At 36.9% G+C, this 20348-nt stretch overlaps 1 protein-coding gene across 1 annotated transcript; it reads left to right on the top strand.

Annotated features, from left to right (window-relative positions):
- The first annotated feature begins 1922 nt into the window (after positions 1 to 1922).
- Positions 1923 to 19792, top strand: Ddx43 (DEAD-box helicase 43). Its single transcript, XM_047558510.1, has 16 exons — positions 1923 to 2172; positions 4273 to 4328; positions 7070 to 7196; positions 8335 to 8463; positions 9849 to 9930; positions 10290 to 10446; positions 10662 to 10780; positions 11723 to 11833; positions 12536 to 12677; positions 13258 to 13358; positions 14678 to 14765; positions 16495 to 16622; positions 16803 to 16912; positions 17580 to 17718; positions 19052 to 19139; positions 19679 to 19792. The coding sequence occupies exons 1-16, from the start codon at positions 1923 to 1925 to the stop codon at positions 19790 to 19792; spliced, it is 1941 nt and encodes a 646-aa protein (XP_047414466.1).
- The last annotated feature ends 556 nt before the right edge of the window (positions 19793 to 20348 follow it).

The raw sequence follows: 20348 nt of genomic DNA, 5'->3' as shown, positions 1-20348 counted from the left end.
TTTTCAGTTAAGAAAAGGCTTTAGCTGGGTGGGGTGGCTCATGCCTGTAATGCCACCATCCCTAATTGAGGAGGCTGAGACAGGAGGATTGCATGTTCAAGGCCAGCCTCAGCAATGTAGCAAGACTCTAAGCAATTTAGGGAGACCCTGTCTCTCGGGATTTGGCTCAGGGGGTTCAATCCTGTTTATTTAAAAGGGGGTGCTTTCAGAGGAATTTTAGTTTTACAACAAAACTTAGGGGAAAGTAGTGATATCTTCCATTTTCTTCTCAGTCCCCTCTCCCAACATACATACATAGCCAACCATCATCACTCACCAGAAGAGTACATTTGTTACAATGGATGAAGCTACACTGATGCAGCATTATCAACTGAAAGTCGTTAATTTTGTTAGCTCTGAAACTAGAACAAACATTGAAATGATGGTGTGTGAAGCACTGAACAACATCTTTCAAGCCTGTTGTTTTTGTTTATTTTTGGTTTTTGTCTTTTGTCTCTGCTTTTTTCAGCACTGGGGATTAAACTCAGGCTGGAAGGTGGCTACTGAATTATACATCCCCAGCTCTTTTTACTTTGAGATAGGGTCTCACTAAACTGTTCGGGCTGGTCTCGAACTTGCAAACCTCCTACCTCCATCGGGGGAGTTGCTGGTATTACAGGATTGTGTCACCGCCATGGGCTCAAACCAGTAATTTGAGGTGGAGGGGATAGAATGGGTACCAGGGATTGAACTCAGCGGCACTTAACCATTGAGTTATGCACTATCATAACTCAGCAATTTTTATTTTTTACTTTGAGACGGGTCTCACTAAGTTACCTAGGACGTCCTTAAATTGCTGAGGTTGACTTTGACTTGCGATCTTCCTGCCTCAGCCTCATGAGTCTCTGGGATTACAGGGCTGCGCCACCGCGCCTCGCTTCAAGCCAATAATTTTAAAACTGTGGGTCATCAGATACATTTTTTAAAACTAGGGTCAGATTTTAAAACTAAATTTTTTTTGTCATAAATGTTCTTTTTATTATTAGTGATTATTTTTAAAAATAGGTTTAAATATATGAAAGCAGTGCTTACATAACAAGGATACGATCCTAACCTTCTGCTTCAAGAGTTTTGTTTTGCTAGGGTTTGAACCCAGAGGGATCTATCACTGAACTACATCCCCAGTTGTTATTTGTTGGTTTGTTCATTTTTGACAGTCTGCTAAATTGCCCAGGCTGGCATTGAGTTTGCCATTCTTCTGCTATGGCCTCCATGGTCGCTGGAGTTACAGGTGTATACCACTACATACAGCCTTTTTTTCCAAGTTTGTTTTGTTTTGTTTTTCCGGTACTGGGGATTGAACCCAGGGACACTGTCCTACTAAGCTACACACCCACCCTTTTTATTTTTATTTTGAGACACAGTCTCCCTAAATAGCCCAGGCTGGCCTCAAATTTGCGATCCTCTTGCCTCAGCCTCCCTGAGTCGCTGGGATTATAAATTCTTTCAGATTTTTTAATGCGTGGATTGAGCCACGTTATAAAAGTGATTAGCTTTTTGAAGCACAATTGAAAACGTTTCCAAGGCACTAAGATGCGGAGTAGTGAAGGTGGGTGTTTAATAGGGAGAGGCGCACGGAGGGAGGTAGGGAAAAGTCCCACGCCTGAAAAGGAACACCCACACGATCGACGCCATCGACTAGGTCAAAGCACGCTCCCAAGATTGAGAGACCGATTGGCTAAAACTGCAGGGCTCCGCCCACAACGCCCACAGGCCAATGACTGCGCAGCAAGGGTGGGGCGGGGCGGGTCAGGGGCGGGGCGAGCCTCGCGCTGGGTCCTTAAGTAGCGGCTGCGTGAGTGCCTTAGCACAGGACTTATACGACGGCGCTGTTGGGTGGTGCAGAGCCTGATAGGTCCGGCGCGCAGAATCTTCGCAGAACCATGTCTCGGCAAGAAGCAGGAGCCAACGCTTCCCCTTGGGTCGTTGCTTCCCGGCGAAACTCGACTGTGCCCCGGGCTCCGGAGAGGAGAGCGGCAGAGGAGCTGAATCGACGAGGTCGGGGAAGTAGTAGGGGCGGCAGAAGTGGCGGCTGGAGAGAGCCCTCTGGCCCCCCTGAGGCTGTGGCGGCTGGTCGCGGGGAACCGCCGCTCTGCTTTGGATTCAAAAACGACTTGGTCGGAGCGGTGATCGGTGAGAGCAAGAGAATGGGAGTGGCGGGCAAGGGTAGGGAGGAATATAGGTGGGTCCGGGCAAGTGTACCCCTCCTCATTTGCTCTTCCGCCTATCAGCTGCCATATAATGAGATACACATCTCTCTCTGGGATAATTTCTAAAACTTTCTGGGGCTCGAATAGTTTAATGCATGTTTTGACATTTTATAGAAAAGTTTTGGGGGGAGCAACTCCCAGAAGACTAGATTATCTTTGGGAAAAAAGAGGGATGCTTTAAACGATCAGGTCTTAGGACAGATAGCTTATTCCCAAATGGATCAATTTTCGGCATTTAACAAGTAGCTGTAAAGTGAGGCCACTGTACTACAGTGCACTGACTTTGTTGAATCTGTATCTAACACTGTTTGTGTGTGTATCTGAGCGTTTATGCATGTATGCTGGGGATGGAACCCAGGACTTGGTGAATACTAAGCACACACTGTATCACTAAAATACATCCCTAGCTCCAGATCCAATTACTTTTAACTTTGATATAAAAGCATAACAAATTATTATTCAATTTTGGTAGAGCTGGGGATGGAATCCAGTGCCTCATGAATGCTAAGCAAATCCTAGTACTAATCCACAAACCCAGCTCCAACTTTTTTTTTTTTTTAATGTACAGTTCTGAATTAACAATTAGGACAAAGTTGCATCCCAGATCTCTAGAGCTTGCATGACTGAAACTATGACCATTGTACAGCTCTCCCAGGTTCCCATTCTTGACAACCACCATTCTGTTCTGGTTGAGTTTGGTAACTTCAGATATTTAAATATGTAGTTATGAAGTAATTGTCTTTTGTAATTGGTTTATTTTACTTAGCATAATGTGCTCAAGCTTTACCCATTTTGTAGCATGACAGGATTTTCCTTTTAAGGCTGAATGATATTCCATTTTGTATGTTTATCCATTTATCCATTGCTGAGCATTTGGGGTTCTTTCCAGCTTTTGACTATTGTGAAAGTGCTTCTATAAGCACAGGAGTGCAAAAATCCCTTTGACACACCCAGCTTCAGCTCTTTTGGATGTATACTCTGAAGTGGGAATGCTGTACTATGTCAGGCTTCCCCAAAACCCCTATTGGGGATGGAACCCAGGGTCTCACATGGTAGGCAAGCTCTCTTCCATCTCTGGGGTTGGAACCCAGGGTCTCACTTATGGTAGGCAAGCTCTCTATATACCTTGACCCTTTAATTTTTTTTGAACTGGGAATTGAACTTGGGTGCTTTACCACTGAGCTACATCCCAGTCCATTTTTGAATTTTGAGACAGGGTCTCACTAAGTTAGTGAGGGCCTCACTAATTTGCTGAGGCTGGCCTCGAACTTGTGATCTTCCTGCCTCCACCTCCTGAGTCATTGGGATTACAGGTATGCAGTACTGTACCTGGCTTTTTTTTTTTTTTTAACTCCATACTGTTTTTCATAGTGGTTGGACAATCCCACCATTAGTGCACAAGGGTTCCAATGTCTTACTATTTTTTCTTTTTCGTAATCACCATTCTAACAGGTATGAGGTGATATATCATCCTGTGGTTTCAATTTCTATCTGCATTTACCTAATCAGTGATATCAAACATCTTAGATTCCTATTAGTCCTTTTGGGAAGTGTCTACTCCATTGCCTTCTTATTTACTGTTTACTGTGCTGGGGATTGAACCCAGGGACTTTACCACTAAGCTACATTCATGGCCCTTTTTATTTCAAGACAGGGTTTCACTAAGTAGGAGCCTTGCTAAATTTCTGAGGCTGGCCTTGAACTTGCAATCCTGCCTCAGGTTCCCTAGTCATTGGGATTACAGGCATGCTCCACTATGCCCAGCTATTGACCTTCTTTTTTTTAAACTGAATTTTTGTTGTGCATACTTGTTCCAGTGTGGATCCATTAGTTTTTTGCATAGGTTGTGGTAGGGTTCTTGGACTCCCCTGCTGAGAAAGAAGCCTCCACAAAAATTTGTAATACTTGGAAAATGTGGAATAAAATGATCTTGGGGAAGAGCTAGACAAGATTCTTTGAGGAAAGTATGTATAATCCCTTTTATTATAGTCCTATTCCTTCTCTCTTTTACTTTTAAAAACAGGTCGTGGAGGGTCAAAAATAAAAGAAATCCAAAATATGACAAACACTAGAATACAGGTAAGTCATCTTTTGTGTGTGTGTGTGTGTGTGTGTGTGTGTGTGTGTGTGTTTATGCTGGGGATTGAACCCAGTGGTGTTTTACCAGAGGTACATCTCATTTTTTTAAAACATAAAATATGCTTTAATTTCATATAAAAAGAAAAAGCCCTATAAGCAACTAAACACAAGGGCTGTTTTAGTCAGCTTTTTGGTCTTTTTTTTTTTTTTTTTTTTTTGAGTTAAGGGTTTCACTAATTTGAGGTCATCACTAATTTGCTGAGGGTGGCCTCAAACTTGCCATCCTCCTGCCTCAACCTCCTGAGTCACAGGGATTACAGGAGTGCACTACCATGCCCAGCTGTCATCTGTGTTCTTAAACCCTAAAAGTGTATATAGTTCATTCCTAAGAGAAGACCTAACTCTAGTTTCTGCTTAGTTATTAACATATTCTCATAAGTTGCTAAAGCTCTTCATAATGATAGTTAAGAATTTACCTGTGCCATAGTCTTTTCGTGCATAGGTTTTGTGATTTTTCAGAGGTATAGGTCTTTTTTTTTTCAAAGAGGAAAGATTTATTTTGACTCCTGTTTCAGAGGTTTCAGGCAATGGTTGCTTGGCCCCAGTGCTATTGGCCTGAGGTGAGGCAAAACCTCTTGGTGGGGAAGGTGTAGTGGAACAAAGCTGCTTACCACCTGCCAGCCAGGAAGCAAAAAGAGAGGGAGAAAGAGCCAGAGGTATAAATCTTTAGATTTGATCTACACTTATCTGTGTGATACTCATCATGCCCCAAATGACAACCTGTCTGAGCCCCTCCCCTGAAACCTGGCTCCTGTGTTCACAATGTTAGTGCAAGAGATGGTATCATTTACTGAGTTCGAAGTCAGAAATCTGATTATCTTCTGTGGTACTTCCTTTTCCTTCACTGATTTGGTCTGTTGATCATACTTCTCAAGGGGAAATGTCATCATTAGTATTCTCCCTTAACTATACATTCTGCTTCCATTCTTCTCCCCCTGTAACAATTCTCTAGTGGAGTTTGAACAGTCTAAAACATAAATTACGTTCACATTCCTTTCCTGCATAAAATCTATCATGGTATCTTAGCCTTTAAGTTCAGACTCCTCAGCATGGTTCAATGAGCTAGCATGTTTAACCTCCCTTACTGTCCTGAACACTACCACACATTTCCAAATACTCTCCTATATTGGTGTCATCTTATAAGTCACTCTTACTCATTCAGGTAAGCTTAGTTATCACATCAGGGAGGTCTAAGGCTTCCTGCTGTCCTGCTCACCATTCTATGTAGGTATCCCTTTTCTATGTCAACATCTTATGACTGCCTCATTTCAGGACTTACACAATGTTGTTTCTGTAAACTCCGCAGATGATGAGCATTGATTCACCAGCCTAAGGCAGCATTTAGTGTATAGTAGTTTCTAGATGATTTTTCAGTGAGGTTATCTGCTGTTGGGCATGTTTAAAGGTGTTAAAAATTCTATCCTCAATGTCATAATATCAGCCTTGTTGAATTTATCCTCCAGCCAGGCACTGTGACATACACCTATGATCCCAGCAGTTCAGGAAGCTGAGGCAGGGTGAAAACAAGTTCAGGTCAGCCTCAGCAACTTAGTGAGGCCCTAAGCAACTTGGTCAAACCCTGTCTCAAAATAAAGACAAAAAAGGGCTGGGGATGTGGCTCAGTGGTAAGGTGCCCCTGGGTTCAATCACTGGTACCAAAATAAAAAGAAAGAAAAAGAAGTTACCTCCATAACGGTATACATGTCTATACATGTAATGCGTGGAGTTAAAATTTTATATAAGTAACCTGGCAGTTCAATAAGTTTTATCTAGCTGGGACCAGTGGCATATGCCTATAATCCCAACAACTCAGGAGGCTGAGACAGGAGGTTCACAAGATTGAAGACAACCTGGGCAACTTAGACCCTGTCACAAAATAAGAAAAAAGGGCTGGGGGTGTAGCTTAGTGGTGGAGTGCCCCTGGGTTCAATATCCAGGTCCAATAAAATAATAAAGAATGTAAATGTTTATCCACATAACAGTTTAATCCACTTCAGCCCTACAATTCTGTACAATAAACCTGCCAAAATAGTCCCATCATAGATGAGAGAATTCAGACTTCAAAGTATTATCACCTGTGAGATTAATGTTCTAATTTTCCCTCTAACACTTGCTGAATTGTTTATTTTTGGCCATTCTGGGGATGGAACCCAGTGACCCTCTACCACTGAGCTATATCCACAGACCTTTCTATTTTTTAATATTGAAATAGGGTCTATGGGCTGAGGCTATTGCTCAGTGGTGGAGCGCTTTCCTAGCACACATGAGGCACTGGGTTCAATCCTCAGCATCACATAAAAATAAAAATAAAGGTATAAAAAATTTCAAAAAAATATGTATTAAAAAAAGAAGAAATAGGGTCTAACTAAGTTGCCCAGGCTGCCTTGAACTTGAAATCCTCCTTACTCAGCCTCCCGAGTTCCTAGAATTAGGAGGGTACCTCCACACCCAGCCTGAATTAATTTTTCTAGCTGTAAGTTTTTTAATCTATAGATTGTCCTGATACTCCCCATCCAATCATGAGTTAAATCCCAGAGTGGATATAACAAGCCTTCTCTTCACGTGAGAAATTTAGATATTCATCTATAGTAACACTATATCCTATTATATTATTTGAGGTTGAGTGACGGGGATAGGTGTGAAGGGACTTCATTCTTACCTATTCTTCCTCTTATATCCAGATAATAAAAGGAAATCCTGAGGCAGAAGTCAAAATTTTTGGCAACAAGACAATGCAAATAAAAGCAAAGGCAATGATAGAAAATTTTGTTAAAAAACAAGAAAATTACAATCCAGAACGCAGAGTTGGTAAGTAAATTTTCCCTTTAAAAACTTAAAAATTTCTTTGTTATAAGCCATTATATTTGATTCATTTCTTGAGACATAGGTTTTTATTTTCATAGTCATATTTTTTTATATAGAAGACCAGATTACTTTCTTTCCTCAAATTAAATTGTCAAGTCTGTAGTTCAGTTTAGCTTGCTTTCACCTACAGGCAATTGAAAATAACCCTTTCATACACTTAAAACAATAATAATGGTGAGGATTAATCGTGGGCTTCTGACTCTTCTTTTCCCTAGATCAAGGATGACTTGGAAAAATGCTTAATCATTGAAATATTTAAAATCCAAAAACTAGAGAAAAAACCATTATTGAACCATATCTAGATGCAAGTTGAAAGTAAAAAGAGTATAAACTTGAGTTCTGATGGCCACATTTCCCCTCCTTAGTGTTTCTTGGAATGTAAACTAAAAAGGCATCATTTTATCTGTCAAGATGGGGTAATATAACTTATAGTATTTTAGTACACACGAGACTCTCATTTATTTTACTAGTAAATAAAATTTTCATAAGCTAATAAATGATAACAAAACCCATGTGACTAGATTATCATGGTAGTATATTATGATCCCTCTCACCACTATTTTTTTGTGGTGTTGGGATCTCCTTGCTCATGCTAGGTTAACCAAAAAAAATGAATTTTATATTTCAAGAATTATTTTTCATATTCAATTTTTTTGTTTTATTTTTGGTACTGGGGATTAAAACTCAAAGTCTCATACTTGCTAGGCAAGCAGCCTACCACTGAGCTACATCCCTAGCCATTTAAAAAATTTTTTTATGTTGACACAGTTTTGCTAAGTTACCCAAGCCAGTCTTGAACTTGATCCTCCTGTCTCAGGTTCCAAGTAGCTGGGATTACAGGTGTGCATCAACATCCCCACTTCTGATCCTTAAACAGAATAGAAAAATAGCTTTGAGGGACTGAGGTTGTGGCTAAGTGGTAGAGTGCTTGGGTAGCATGTGTGAGGCATTGGGTTCAATTCTCAGCACCGCATATAAAGGTTCATTGACAACTAAAATATTTTTAAAAAACAAAAATAGCTTTGAGGATTTTGTGCAGACAAACTATTATAAAACTAATTTGGTATAAATATTTTAACAGATATCGTTGCATTCCAACCTGCTGGAAGAAATGCAAGCACAAATGACAGTGTTACAGAAGATCAGCCATTGATAGATTGGGATCAAATTCGAGAGGATGCTGTGAAATGGGAAAAAAAAAAGTGGGCAGGTCCGTGCTACATCCTAAGATTCACACATGCTATTAGTTACTTCAGTTCTTCTCTGTAAGATATCCGCCATATTTTTAGTAATGAAATTCAAATGAAAAATAGAAAACTTATTTGTCATTGATCTCTAGGTCATGATTATTTCTATATGTTTTCTATTTTATGAATGGAAAATTAAATATTACACTTATACCTTATGTGAGTTAACTCACTATAAAAAGGTTAAGAAAAAGGGAAGAAAATCAAGCCCAAGGGTTAAATGTGAAGTGACTAAACATGCCAACCACAAGTTGTTGTGGTGGTTGACCAAAAATTTATCTTGGAATGACCTGGCTGATGAGATTGAGAAAAATGGAAAACCATTAAATCATAAAAAGCATAACATATTGAGATGGTTTTTTCTTGGATATTTTTTTCTTTCAGTACTGGGAATTGATCCTATGGGTGCTCTACCAATGAGACCACCAAGGTCTCACTAATTCGATGAGGCTGGCCTCCAACTGTGATCCTCTTGCCTCAGCCTCCTGAGTTAACTGGGATTATAGGCATGCACCACCCCATCAGGCATTTTTAACATTCATTTATTTACTTATTTATATGGGGATTGAACCCAAGGGTACTTTACTACTGAGCTAAGTCCCCAGCCATTTTTATTTTTTATAAATTGCTGAGGCTGGCAATGAACTTGTGATCCTGCCTCAGCCTCCTGAGTCACTGGGATTACAGGCGAGTGCCATGCACTTGGCCATTTTTGAATTTTAAATGAAATTGCACACATGGTATATTAGATCTGGGTATGTTGCAGATAATAATCTGGGCAATTAGAGTGAGGTAGCAATACTGCATCTTTTATATTTAATTAAAAAGTAACACACTGAAATAGGATGATCAAATTATAAGTGACTAACATCACTGTCAGCACATCTGTACGTTAAGTTTCCAGAGCTACCTCAACAATAGATCTGTTAGAGATTTGGTATGGGAAACCAGAGGAAAGATTTAAGTTTGGAAGAGGTATCATAGGCATATAAGATATTGCTGGATAAAGCAGAATAATAATGAAAATTTAATTCCTAAAAAGTAATGATATAAACTGTTAAGTTTATGTTTGAGAGGAAACATCATAAATTGTGTTTTTCTATCTTAAGCATGCTTTAGTTTATTTGAAACTTCAATATTAAAGATCTCTTTCCTGGGTGAAAAATTACAAAGCTAAAGGAAATCTCCTAGACTGGCATAACTCTTGGTGGTAAACTATAGAAACATCTAAATTATCTGTATGCATGTTGAATCAATAGGTATTTTAGTTTGTTTCTGTGGCTTTGAATAAATGTTCATGAAATGTAAATTCATATTACCAAAGTTTGGATTTTCATCTTTATCCCAGATTTACCTCCAATCAAGAAAAACTTTTATGTTGAATCTCCAACAACAAGTTCTATGTCGGAGGTGCAAGTAAATATCTGGAGGTATGTAGTTTATTGTTAACTTAAGTGTGCCTTTGCATGATTGTTATTAGCATTAACTCTTTAGGCAAATATATTTTAGAACTTTGGTATCCAATAAAATACACTATGATGGAAAATGGTTTTTAATTTGTGTCTGGAATAGAAATATATAGCTATTAGCACTTAAATGTGACTACTAAGCTGAGAAACTGAATATAATTATGCTGCTAACAATGTTTCACTCTAAATTTTCTAGTACTCTGATTTTAATCATTCATAGTTGAATTTCTAAGTGATAAACTGTTTTTAGAAATTTCTTTCTTGGGGAGTAAAGTGACCTAAGCTCCTAATCCTCCATTTTTATTTTTTTTTCTGTAAAGGAAGGAAAATTTTAATATAACATGTGATGACTTGAAAGATGGTGAGAAGCGTCCTATCCCCAATCCTACCTGTAAATTTGAAGATGCCTTTCAATCTTACCCTGAAGTTATGGAAAACATTAAAAGGGCAGGTTTCCAGCAACCAACACCAATTCAGGTATGCTTTCCATAATTCTAGTGTTTTACTGAATATTTCCTCCCAAGCAGTATCTGATATTAAATCACCATAGAACAATTGTCTCTTTTGAACTTTTTCCTAGTTCTATCACTCCCACCAAGGCCTTGCATTCAAAATTGTTAAATGAAGTATGGAGCTGGGGAAAGATGTAATGAGAAGAGATGCGTTTTTTACAGTTTATCATTCTTTTTCAGTCACAAGCATGGCCAATAGTTCTACAAGGAATAGATCTTATTGGAGTAGCTCAAACTGGAACAGGGAAGACGCTATCCTATTTAATGCCTGGATTTATTCATCTAGACTCTCAACCAGTGTAAGAAATCCTTTGGCTGTGTTCTCTTTATGGTTTCAAAGCTAGACACCAAAAATGTTAGATTCCTTTATTACATCAATCAAAAAGGAATGCCTTGTCTCTGGCAAGTACATGCCTATACAGTGCTGATGAATGTATAAATTGACAAAATATTTTTAGGAAGCAATAGATAATGTCTACAAAAAGCCTTAATAGAGAAACACTGAATTCAAATTATTTAAATTATCATGTTATACAGTTCTCTCTTCAGTGAGAAAATGTTTCATATTTTAAATAAAAATGTTAATGAAGAGACCATGTTAAATGAAAAAGTGGATATTTGGAACATTGGGTTTATTCTCTTGTTATTTCTGTTTTGTAGGTAGGGAAGAACAAAATATTCTAGGCCAGATCTTAAAATGCATACAGTACCATTCCCTGTTATGATCTGCACTGACAAGAGAATATGCCTTCACAGCAGTTGTACTGGAAGCTTGCAAATGGCTGCCACATGGTTCCCATGAGTTCATATGGCCTCTGCCATTGGTACAGTTAGTGAGCCATTCCACCCTCATAGTATAAGACCCCTTAAACATAAATTCATTTTGTACAGAGACGAGGCAAGACTGGTATATTGATCATTCGTCATTTAAGCCATGACAAAACCCTATCAGAATTTAACTACTTTATTTGGAGCATTGAGTTTTTATGTGTATGATTTCCTGTATTTCTGTAATTTATGGTAACTATTGCTTTTGAAATCAAATAATTTACACAAACTTACCATTAGCTTATTTTATTTGTTATGTGAAGAACAGTACGCCAAAGCATACTGAAGGATATTATAATCATATCTTAAAAGGTGCAAATGTGTCTCTGCATATGTCTTTGACACTCATTGTTGTAAATTTTTGTACTAAGTGTACCGTACATGTGAGATAGGCAATCTTTTTCTTTCCAAAGAGCTAGAGAGAAAAGGAATGGACCTGGCATGTTAGTCCTTACACCAACTCGGGAATTAGCACTTCAAGTTGAAGCTGAATGTTCTAAATATTCATATAAAGGTCTTCGAAGGTAAGTAATTTCTTTGGCCAACTCTGTGCCAGTATAAGAAAATATTTATCTATTTGTGATACTGGGAACCAACTCAGGGTTTTGCATATGCTAAGGAAGTGTTCACCACTGAGCTATTTCCCCAGACCATAAATTGTATATTAATGGGGTACCATTGTGATATTGCAATACATAAATACATTTTATGATATTTATATCAGAGCAAACATCTTTCCTCAAATATTTATACATTCATTTATATATTTATTCTATACTAGATGTTGAACACAGGGTGCCTTACACCTTAGCTAAATTACAAGCCCTTTATTTTGAGATAGGGTCTTACTAAGTTGCAGGCTCTGGTCTGGAACTGACAATCCTCCTGCCTCAGCCTCCTGTGTCATCAGGATTAAGAATTCATACGTTAGAGATTTGTAAATTTATACATCCTCTTGCTTCTCATATATTTAGGAGCTGTAGAGCTTAACATGGGTTAGGTCTTTATTCACTACTGATCCAATCAACCATAGCTGTGTAATATGGTTAAGTCATGTTACACGGTTCTTTAATTTGCACCACTGTGAACTGGTGGTTTGGATTGTTCTTAGAAAGTTATTTGATATTAATTTCATCTTATTGTATACCTAGAATGTATAGGTTTAATGAGATTTTCAGTTATGGGATACTGTTTGTCTAAACATGAACCTCTGGATTTTTTTAAAGTGTTTGTGTATATGGTGGTGGAGATAGAGATGGACAAATACAAGATGTTTCCAAAGGTGTAGACATCATTATTGCAACTCCTGGAAGACTGAATGATCTTCAAATGAATAACTTTGTGAACTTGAGAAGTGTAACATACTTGGTAATCATGTAGAAGTTGGGAATGTTGGGAGGAAAAAACTGCTTCTTAAAATTTTAGAATGGTTAATAATATAATGGTTTTAGGTTCTAGGAATATTGTAAATTATTTTTAGTATGTTAAAAGAATTGTAAAATGTAGTTAATTAAAAAGGAATTATTAAAATCTACTTGGATATTTAGGTATTTATTTTCATTAAATATATTTAGAAGAAGATATTGGAAAGCCAACAAAAATAAATCAGTGTTCTTATGACTTCCAATGGCTTAATTATTTTGATCTCTAGGGATATGAGGAATTCTTGGGTTTTGATTTTTGGTGCTAGGGATTGAATCCAGGGTGCTTTACTACTGAGCTAAATTCCCAGTACTTTCTTTTTAATGAGACGAGGTCTTAGTTACTGATTATCGGGCCAAATTGCTGAAACTGGCACGGAAGGTACAGTGCTGCCTCAGCCTCCCAAGTTGCTGGGAATATAGGCATGAGCCACCATGCCCAGCAAAATGGTTATTATATTTGTAAAGAAAATATACGTATTGGCTAAATTTCATCTAATCAAGTACATTCTTAATTGTGAATTCAGGTTTTAGATGAAGCTGACAAGATGTTGGACATGGGATTTGAACCCCAGATAATGAAAATTTTGTTAGATGTACGCCCTGACAGACAGACTATTATGACAAGGTAGGTATGCCTAATTTGTGTAAAATAAGTCAGTGGATTAGAATCTCACTCTCACTGGTTCTCCAGAATATTTTGGAGCCATCACTAGAAAGTATTTTGAGATCTTTAGGTGAAAGAGAATACTATGTCCTCACTAAGTTAAGCAACTCAGCATAAGCATAAAGATGACTGCTTTATTCTTAACTATTCCTAAATTACAGATGGGACTTTGTATACATTTGTTTCTCTTGGAAGGCCCTACATTGAATAAAGAATCACCTGTCCTTAGATACTCTACACTTATGTAACAATTTCTTCTCATTCTATATACTTTGTCATCATTTGCATTAAGGATAGTATAAAACTGAAAAGATATACCACTTTCATTTTATATATGGTTGAAGAAACATTTAAATTTTATATATCCTTTGCTGCACTTAATGATGTATGTTTATTTTTTTGTTTTTGTTTTTTTACTGGGTGTTGAACCCATTGGCCCTTAACCAATGAACCATATCCCCAGCCCTTTTTGTATTTAGAGACAGGGTCTCACAGAGTTGCTAAGACTGGACTCAAATTTGTGATCTTCCTGTATCAGCCTACCAAATTGCTGGGATTACAAGCATATGGCACCATGCCCAGTAAAAAGATTTGTATGTGATATCAGCAAAAGTCTGACATTGTATGAAAAGTACTAGTTGGTTTTTTTTTTTTTTTTTTTTTTTGTATTTGGTTAACACTAAATTCTTTTTTTTCTTTGGGTACTGAGGATTAAATCCAGGACTTCATGCATGCAGAGCTACATCCACGCCTTTTTTACTGTCTCATTAAGGTCTCATTAGGTTGACAAGGCTGTCCTTGAACTTGGGATTCTCCTACCTCAGCTTCATTAGTAACTGGCATTACAGGCATGCAATAGCATACCTATCTATAAACTTTTTATAAAACTGGGAATTGAACCCAGAAGGCACTTTACCCTGCACTTTTTTTTTTTTTGGACAGAATCTCACTAAGTTGCTCAGGGCCTTGCTAACTTGCTGAGGCTAGCTTTGAACTTGAGATCCTCCTGCCTCAGCCTCTGAAGTTGCTGGGATTATAGAAGTGTGCCACCACAGCCAGCTTGTAAATACTTTTAATTGAACCTATATACATGTTTCTAGTAGCTTTTATTACCTTTAGCTCAGTAATTCTTAAAGTTCTGTAACATCTGCCTTATTGAAAAGATAGGAAATAGTAAACTTAGCTTTCACCAGAAACTTGACTGATAGTAAACTTAAGAAATTATAAATTTAATATGTATTTATATTAAATTTTTAATATTGGTGTATCTTTATTTTCAGTGCTACTTGGCCTTATGCTGTCCGTCGACTTGCACAGTCTTATTTGAAAGAACCAATGATTGTCTATGTTGGTACTTTGGATCTAGTTGTAAGCTTGTTTTTATTATTAATACTATTGCTATGTTTATTAAGGTTTTTTCATGACATTTAAAACACCTAGCTAAATGTTTAGTGGTAATGAACAAGGCCCTGGGTTCAATCCCTAGCAGCAAAAATTCCAAAACAAAAGCAAAAAAAAAAAAAAAAAAAAAAAAAACCCAGCCAATTTTGGCATATCTATCTGCTCTGCCTACTCAATTTCAGAGTTGATCACAGTCACATAAAATTTTATCTCTATATCCTATCCATATTCTTCAGTGTATATGTGTAATAAGATTCATTTTAATAACTAGTACCATTATGACATTTAAAATTGCAATAATCCCTAAATATTATCAACTATCAAGTCGCTGTTCATATTTACTTGTATGTCAGGATCTAAACACAAGTTTACATATGTGTATATATGGAAGTCTAGTGTTCTCTTATGAAGTGAAAATTGATCATTGACTTCAAACATTGTTAGCCCAAACCCCATTAAAAAGCTTTGAAAATTCAGCAAAGCAGCAGAATACAAAATCAACATAGCAAAATTAGTAACTTTTCTATGTACCAATAATGAATCTACTGAGAAAGAAATCAGGAAAACAATCCCATTTTTAATAGTCTAAAAACCTAGGAATAAATCTAACCGTGGAGTTGAAAGACTATAGAATTCTGAAGATAAACCAAAGACATTAGAAGATAAAGACTGACTTACTCTCAAGATAGCCCACATTCTTTCTGAATGTGCCTTGACTTTCCTAAATAAACCTGTTTCTGCCTTTGGAAAAATGAATATGTTCATGGATAGGTACAGTTAATAATGTTAAAAAAGCAATCTATAGATTGAACACAATTCTCATCAAAATACCATTGACAGTTTTTTTTAAGAGCATTAGAAATAACAGTCCTAAAATTTATTTGTAAGAATAAAAGACCCAGAAGGAAAGGAGAGGTAGTGGTAATCTCAAAAATAAAATAAAATAAAATAAAGGACCAATAGAGTACAGGAAAAGGACCAAGGGGAGAAAAACGATGTAAAATAAATCCTATCATTATGCTATAACAATGTGCCAGTAAAAAATGTGGTAAAAAGTTTTCTGTTGGTACATTACTTAATCATTAATTAATAGATCATTGCTTAGGCAAGAGAGGTAGCCCAGTGGTAGAACAATTGCCATACTGTGCAAGGCACTCCAAAAAAGGAAAGCAGGGTCTCCTAGCCCCATATATCATTAGGGATTTGCAGGAGATCATTAAATACTTTTATAAAACCACTAGCCATTCAGGAAAGGCCTTATAAATGCTGGATTTTTCCTCCTTCTTTAAATGCTTAGTAAAATCTTATCTATGTAAATAAATATTTTATGGGTTAAAGAAGGGTAACAGTAGTATTTCCAAATATTTTATTAAATGGGTCAAAATATCAAAATACTCACTGAATTCAGAGTCCTCTTTTGTAGTGTGACCACCCTACATTTTAAGTGGTACCCAGAATTCAGGAGTCAAAAGCTTGACATGAGCTTATTTTCCTACAGCAGTAATCATTGTGTTCAGCATACTCTGCCAAGTATTCAAGTGTTCTTAATGTGAATAAATAAGTGAAAGGGTGAGCTTAATGGAAATAAATAATTTTACTAAGATCTTTGCTTTTTGTTGGCAGTTAACCAAAATTGCATTTTGAACTAAATGGTGTCTCCTTCATTTTTATATACCATGATCTTTGAATCTTTCAGGCTGTAAATACAGTGAAGCAAAATATAATCATCACAACAGAGGAAGAAAAACGAACTCATATTCAAACTTTTCTGGAGAGTATGTCACCTAAAGATAAAGTCATTGTCTTTGTCAGCAGGAAAGCAGTGTAAGTATTTTCTCATGCTTGCATTAAAATCAACCAAACTGATTTGCTTAGGATTATATTAATTTCAAATGGGGGCAACTTGTCCTTTACAATGTTATTCAACTTTTTGCTAATAGAAGAAAAGCTAGTGAGTTGATGGTGTCGTGAGAATAAGCATCTCTGTCTTACCTTGTCTTTCAGCGCTGATCATTTATCGAGTGACCTAATTCTCAGACACATATCAGTAGAGTCTCTGCATGGCAACAGAGAACAGAGTGATCGGGAGAAAGCATTAGAGAACTTTAAAACAGGTACATATATATAACTGTTTTCTGTTACAGTTTAAAATAAGTTTATACCTGGGCTTGGCTGAATGACAGCATTTTTCATGGAACACATTTCCAAGTTAATATGCCTTCAGTGTGCATTGCTCCAAAATATACTTACTAGAGCTCTAAATATTAATATGCTTCTAAGAACTAAGTAGCCAAGTTCCAAAATGCTGATATTTAAAACCTGTGTACCCAGGTGTTACTTTGCGGAGGGAACTGTCACAGTTTATCTAAAGGTATATATCTTTTTGACATTGGCCAGTTGGTTCAGTGACCACTTGCTCAAGTATTTCATCTATTGTGTTGTAATCTGCCATCAGTCAAAAAATTCTACCATTTTCAATAAGCTTTTTAATGAAAGTAATAATAGTTCACCTGATTAAACAATAATGGGAGGGCCAGGTCTAGTGGCCCATGCCTATAATCCCAGCTACTGGGAAGACAGACATAATGATTCCAAATGAAGGTCAGCTTGGGCAACCTAGCAAGACACTGTCTCAAAATAAAATATAAAGGGCTAAGATATAGCTCAATATCTGGGTTTGTTCCCCAATGCCAAGAACAATAAAGGAACATGCACTTTTCATTTGTTTTGGATTGGTTTATTTCAGAATGATTTAATATTTATTTGGCTTTCACACTTTAGGTAAAGTGAGAATACTGATTGCTACTGATCTTGCATCTCGAGGTCTTGATGTCCATGATATCACACATGTATATAATTATGATTTTCCACGGAATATTGAAGAATATGTACACAGAGTAGGCAGAACTGGAAGAGCAGGGTAAGTAAGCATAATCTACCCTTGAAGAGGTCAATTCTGGATTCTCATCACTTCCCTCACAGACCATTCCTGCCCAGAAAACCATATTTTTCTCTTCCTTATAAATTCTGATCCTCCTTAGAACCTGCTTGGCTCCTTTGTTCATTTGGCCAGATTCTACTATACCCTGCCATGACTAGCTTCATGTAATTATTTCTGACACTTAGTTTTTATATCTACAATGTCACAATACTGAGCTATAACAAGTGATTACTTCATTTACAAATTGCTCAAATTGAATCAGGTGTGGTGGAGCACACTTATAGTCCCAGCAACTCAGGAGGCTGAGGCAGAAGGATGGCAAGTTCAAAGCCAGCAAGGCACTAAGCAACCATATCTCAAATATTACAATAATAAGGACTGGGGATACAGCTCAATAAAGTGCTTCTGGATTCCATCTCAATCCCCCGAAAAAAGTGTTCAAATTGGTAAGGCTAAGAGAGAATAATTTCTTCCCTACCACCATACCCTCTTGTGCAATTTAAACTGTAGATTACAGTCATTTCTTGTCATTCTCTAAATAAGGAAGTAAGCCTAGTGTAGTATGGAATAAGCCAGGCACAACTGGCACACACTTATAATCTCAGCAACTCCAGAGGCTGAGGGAGGAGGACTGCAAGTTTGAATCCATCCTGGGCAAATCTAGCAAAATCATAGCTCAAAAAGGGCTGGGGATATAGCTCAATGGTAGAGCACCCCTGGGCTCAATCCTGGGTAACAACAAATTAAAAACTTTAAATTAGAAAATAACATATTGTAGTTTTTTTTTTTTTTTTTCAGTACTAGGGATTCAATCCAGGGCCCTAGACATATTAGCCAGATGTTCTACCACAGAGCCATGTCCCCTGCTATATGTATAGCATTTATATTGTATTCGGTAATATCTAAAATATTTCAAAGAATTGACTACTGAATATATATATATATATTTTCATATTCTCTAAACAATAGAGTATAATAGCTCTTTTTGCCATTTATATTATATTAGGTAAGTATTCTAGGGATGATTTAAAGTATATAGGAGAATGTAAATGTTATGCAAATGCTATGACATTTTATATAAGGGACTTTATTATCCTCAGATTTTGATATCCTCAGAAGTTCCTTTGAATACTGAGGAAATGACTGTATTTAGGTTCTAAAATGCTATTTGCATAACCCTAAATCTCAATGAATAATATATATTTGGTCTTTGTGCAAAAAAGTAGAATCTATTTTTACATTTTCTGTATTAACTAAATCAGTACATATTAGAAAAGAAATTACATGAAGTTTTTTCCTCTTCACATTTAAGGAGGACCGGCATGTCAATTACTCTTATCACTAGAAATGATTGGAGGGTTGCCACTGAATTGATTAATATTCTGGAAAGAGCAAATCAGGTGAGAATATGCAACTCATTAGACATCTACACATTAGTGTTTCAGTCATTATGCCAGGTGTTGGATCACACAGCTTATCAGGAAAAACAGATAAAAACAAGTTTCTAAAATGTTATGAGGGCTCATAACATGGCAAAGAATAGGAGCTATGGGAAATAAATTGTCAGTGAGCAATGAAAACCCTGCTGAGGAAACCACCGGGCGGAATGGAAGTTGTAGAAGATGGGGTAGGTGTTCCTGCAGTGGAAACATTCAGGAGCAGAGGTGAGGCAATGTGTAGAAAATGATACCCCAAAAAAGGAATATTAAGGGCACTGGGAAGAAGGTGAAGGGTTATTCCAGCAGGGGAGGAGCATAATGATGGGTATATTTTAAATCTGACTAGTTTAATAGACTGAAAATGGGCTTAAGGCTTAATAGGCAAACACATTTCTTTTTGGCGAAGATGTTATTTGTAGATTCACTGAAATGACTTGGAGGCGTGTTAGTATATTGTAGGATACAACTCTGAATCCTAATCACACTTTTAATAATTTCAGAGTATTCCAGAGGAACTTGTCCTAATGGCTGAGAGATACAAGGCAAATAAACTGAAAAGAGAAATGGAGAAAAAAATGGGAAGACCTCAAGGAAAGCCCCAGAAGTTTTATTAATTAATAAATGTTGAAAAATGGTACTAACCTACCAGAGGTAAAATTTATGTAACATAGACTTTCAAATTCCTGCCTTTTAAAACTAGACTTTGTTAGTATATTTATTAAAATCAGCATTATCTCCAAGAGCTTTGAATTATTAGGTGTTATTCTTTCACCTATAAACAAAAGTTTAGTTAATGAATCTCTAGTACTTTATTAAATGTAGTAGAGTCGGGGTCCACATAGATTTGGGCCTCTTATCCCAGCTATTCCTTAGGGAAAGGCAGGAAGATCAAAAGTTCTAGACCAGCCTGGAAAACAGCAAGACCTGTCCATAAAATAAAAAGGACTGGGGATGTAACACAGTGGTAGAATGCTTGTTTGGCATTTTCAAGGCCCTAGATTCAACATTTTATTTAAATATAGACATATTTACATACATACATACTAATTTGGGTTTGACAATAAACTGTGGTTGTTCAGAAATATCACTGAGTGCGAAGGATTTGGAGGCAGAACCACCTTTGAGAAACAGTGTTACCAAGTATAAATATATCTTTATTTAATTTAAACT

This window comes from Sciurus carolinensis, chromosome 7 (assembly GCF_902686445.1).
Source record: "Sciurus carolinensis chromosome 7, mSciCar1.2, whole genome shotgun sequence".
Taxonomy (NCBI): Eukaryota; Metazoa; Chordata; class Mammalia; order Rodentia; family Sciuridae; genus Sciurus; species Sciurus carolinensis.
Note: the sequence above shows the minus strand (reverse complement) of the source record. Positions and strands in the feature narration are given on the sequence as shown.

What these genes read in the sequence shown, in the direction of transcription:
- Ddx43 (XM_047558510.1), top strand. Translation starts at nt 1,923, where the DNA reads ATGTCTCGGCAAGAAGCAGGAGCCAACGCTTCCCCTTGGGTCGTTGCT. An exon ending in CAATCCAGAACGCAGAGTTG is followed by an intron (nt 7,197 to 8,334) that starts GTAAGTAAATTT and finishes ATATTTTAACAG; the next exon opens with ATATCGTTGCATTCCAACCT. An exon ending in ATTAGAGAACTTTAAAACAG is followed by an intron (nt 16,913 to 17,579) that starts GTACATATATAT and finishes TTCACACTTTAG; the next exon opens with GTAAAGTGAGAATACTGATT.